This window comes from Sinocyclocheilus anshuiensis, unplaced genomic scaffold, assembly GCF_001515605.1.
Source record: "Sinocyclocheilus anshuiensis isolate Anshui unplaced genomic scaffold, SAMN03320099.WGS_v1.1 scaffold200, whole genome shotgun sequence".
In the NCBI taxonomy this organism is placed as follows: domain Eukaryota; kingdom Metazoa; phylum Chordata; class Actinopteri; order Cypriniformes; family Cyprinidae; genus Sinocyclocheilus; species Sinocyclocheilus anshuiensis.
This window is the reverse complement of record NW_015558595.1, coordinates 315,832-319,555: the sequence shown is the minus strand read 5'-3', so window position 1 is coordinate 319,555 and position 3,724 is coordinate 315,832. Positions and strand designations below refer to the sequence as shown.

Sequence of the window (3,724 nt, the reverse complement as noted above, 5' to 3'; positions counted from 1 at the left end):
AGCCCAATTGCTGGGTTTGTCCCTATTTAACCCAGCACTGGGTTGTATTTAACCCAGCATGTTTTAGAGTGTATGATTAGGATACACACCACAAAAATAATTTAATAGATAGCTCCCATATATCTCGTCAGTCTGTTTGAAACTGGACACAGGCCCCGTTGTCCTAACGGGAAGAGCAAAGCAGCACTTCATTGGCATCAAGAGATGCCAGCCCCACCACCGCCCTCCATCATTTATTTCCTCCACCACCGCCCTCCATCATTTATTTCCTTTACTGCTGATGCTGAGGCAAAGCGCGCGTCCCCGCCTCGCACACACGTGAACGCGCCTGCATGCATGCGAACAGGAAGCAGCGCGAGCCAGTGAAAGACTGACGCGCTCGCGCTGGGGAACGGATCGCTACGCGTCTACGGACCCTTTCTCATCCCTTTGAAGGGATTTACGGTGAAATAACGGAGGCTAAAGGAACAGTCTTGATCAAACAAGGCAAGAGCCAGACGTTATCCTCCGTCTCCTGATTTTCAAGACCCCCTTTTGCGCTCGGTTCTTGGTTTTCTTTTTTAAAGAAGGGCGTGTGGTTTTCCGGAGAGAGAGCTGGTGCATGTTGAATATACTGTGAGTTAGATTGAAACGGTTCGGATCGTCGCGAGGATGGGCTGTACGTTAAGCACGGAGGATAAGGCGGCGGTGGAGAGGAGTAAAATGATCGACAGAAACCTGAGAGACGACGGAGAGAAAGCGGCCAGAGAGGTCAAACTCCTGCTGCTCGGTAAGAAACAATTCAACATATATGAGAGGCCTTAACTGTCCCGTTTCTTTGTATAACTGCATTACACAGATGCTAAAACTGTACCACGCTGTAGTTTCCATTAAAAAGTAACGGAAAGTTTGGTTGTGCAGTAATGGTAAGTTAGTCTTGTTAGGCTGTTACTCAACCCGTTAGCATTCGGGAGATGTTACTTTTTTATTGATTTTTTTTATACTGTTTTATATCCTTTATAACTGTCGAGATGGCCAACATTTCACTTTGTTCAGAATTATAATAAATTATTAATAACAGAACATTTGGACAGAAGGAATTAGGCCTACTGATCGTACCTATAGGCTAAATGGCCACAAAGTAACAGAGCTGTCATAGAAAACTGTCGCAGTGCACTCTAAACAAACCCATACACACTATGGGATGCACTGGAAATTCTGGGCGGAATTTTTTTTTTTTTTTTTTTAAGGGTCTATTGGTAATGAGCTGCTGTGGTGGTGATGACGGTTTCATATGTAGGAGGGGTCTAGCAATGGCGACCAGTTGCTTCTTTCTGCTCTTGTTGTGAAATGATGGTAGATTTGTGTCATGATGTCTGGCGCAATTGAGCATTTGTGTGTTTTCTGAAATGTCACGTGTGTTTCTGTCAGCATGTGTAAACATATGATAGATTAAATAAACATTTGAGATTAATAGCGCACTCTGGTTCATGATAGATGAGGGCAAGTCTTGTGTTTAAATGGGGTGTATTTGTGGGTGATTTCTGGACTGCTGTAATCCCTAATCCATACCCGGAACTAACCAGTCATACCAGTTTAACAGTAACTATCTAACCCTAATCCTGATCTATAACTACTAACACCAGACCTCATTTATTCATAAACTGTTTACTGTTAGGAGCAATTTGCTATAAAATATGTTTACTGAAAGGCCTTTTATATGAAACAGCTGTATTGTTTGACAGTCAGGCTAGCATAATAGAAACAATTTAATTAAAAGAAACATTTGTTTTCATTTCTTACTGCCATATAGCCTACATGATGTACTTGAGGGCTATAAAATACGTTTTCTATTCCTCAGCGAGCGCGAAAAGGTAAAAGATGGCTAGATATCATACTGACGCCAGGCAAAGATACATCATTTCCGTTTCTCACAGTGTGTCTGTTGCATTAATCTGTAATTTTATGTTCAAGCTGTACTGTCTGCAGTACACACTGCTTCAACCGAGATGGTATCTCAAATGCTGTCACTCGTCTCCAGGCAACATGCAGACGCACACAAACGCACAAACTCAATGTGTTCAAATTACCCATAACAGTGGCACCAATAGAGTCTGGTGAAAGGAAGGAACCAACACACACACACACACACACTCGCTCTCTCTCTCTCTCTCTCTCTCTCTCTCTATCTCTCTCTCTCTCTGAGCATTAAATATGGAGAGCCTCTTTGGTTTGCTGAAATAACCAGCACATGGAAGGTTTGGTGACTTCATATGTTTGTCTAAAACAGAACCGTACCAGGCACTGGGTCGTAGTCGAGCGAGCCCGTGAGTCTAAAGCTGGGGTGCATTGACACCTGACGTAGTTTAGCAGCCAGAACACTCACACTATGAAGCAATCGCTCAACGTGCCGAATGTTTGGCTGTGATATGGTGTAATAAGAGCATTTCAATAAGCGGTTCAACTGCGATAAGATCCAATAATATTTTAAATCTAATCCATTAGAAAAAAAGAGCCGTTTTATATTTTTCATGGGCAGATATGAGATTTTTTTTAGGGTTTTTTTTGGCCAGTAATCTTGTAGATATGTATATGAAAGTAATTCATCATACATAACACATTTGCACAGAGATTTGTGGTGGAGCAAATATGATTTTCTTTTAGTGTTGATTCTCATGTCTATGGTGAGTGGTGATTGTATTGTTGATTTATTACGTTGTTCTTTGTACTTGATTTTGATTTATCAGTGTTTGCATTCTTTGGTGAAATAGGCTATTTTAAACATTCTATCTCATATAATAAAAAATACCTAAATTATAGTTAAATTATTATTAATATTTAATAATAATTTTAGGGATGCACAATATATCGGCCACCATATCGGTATCGGCCGATAAATGCTAATTTTTTCTGTTATCGGTATCGGCCCGATATCTTAAAGCCGATAAATAATGCATTATTTCCTTCAGAGACACTTCAGATGCGCACTGTTCGTTTGCAGCCTTTTGTGCAATTGTACGTTGTAATAGTGTGTTTATTTGATGTATATCTAATTTATCTCATATAGAATGAATTTGGTTAAGTTAAAAGAGCGCTTCAGTTTACCGGTGATCATCTTTAGCTCAGCGCACGCAGCTCAAACAGCAGTGCACAACATTAATTACTATGATTGGGAATGTCGTGTATATAACATTCTAATGAGAACATTATTATAATAAAACGTTGTGAATTCTTTGGGTTTAGTTGCCGTGTTTCAGCGCGTTGTTATGGGAAGAGCGCATCCACAACAGGATCACACATTCTGACTATAGCACGCAATAACTGCGTCATTTTGTACATATATAAGTTGTAATATTATGTTTATGTTGTATTAATATTAATCTCAGGATGCATTTCCTTGAGTTAAATAAGCTGCCAGCAAAACGCTTCAGTTTACCGTGTTCATTCAGCTCTTCAGCTTCAGCACGCGCAGCTCAAACGGCTGCTATTTAAAACAGTGGTATTAATTTGTTACTTTTTCAAAATCATTGATACATTATTAATAATAACAACCACTTTTATTTTTCTCTTATTATTTTCATCAACAATATGGTTTAGCAATTAAAATCATTTAATTATTGTCCGTGCAGAGGCTATTCCATTTTATTGATCTATGGCGCATTCATTTTGATTCTTTACACATGTAATGATGTCCAGTGACTTGTTTACATTATTTATGCATTATTTTATTTATTTGTAAGACTTT

At 39.3% G+C, this 3,724-nt stretch overlaps 1 protein-coding gene across 1 annotated transcript in view; it reads left to right on the top strand.

Annotated features, from left to right (window-relative positions):
• The first annotated feature begins 329 nt into the window (after window positions 1–329).
• Window positions 330–3,724, top strand: part of gnai1 (guanine nucleotide binding protein (G protein), alpha inhibiting activity polypeptide 1) — a 35,384-nt gene continuing 31,989 nt past the window's right edge. The window contains exon 1 of the mRNA XM_016475789.1: window positions 330–769. Coding sequence (XP_016331275.1) covers window positions 652–769 — 118 coding nt within the window. The 5' untranslated portion in view covers window positions 330–651. The remainder of the gene's footprint in view (window positions 770–3,724) is intronic.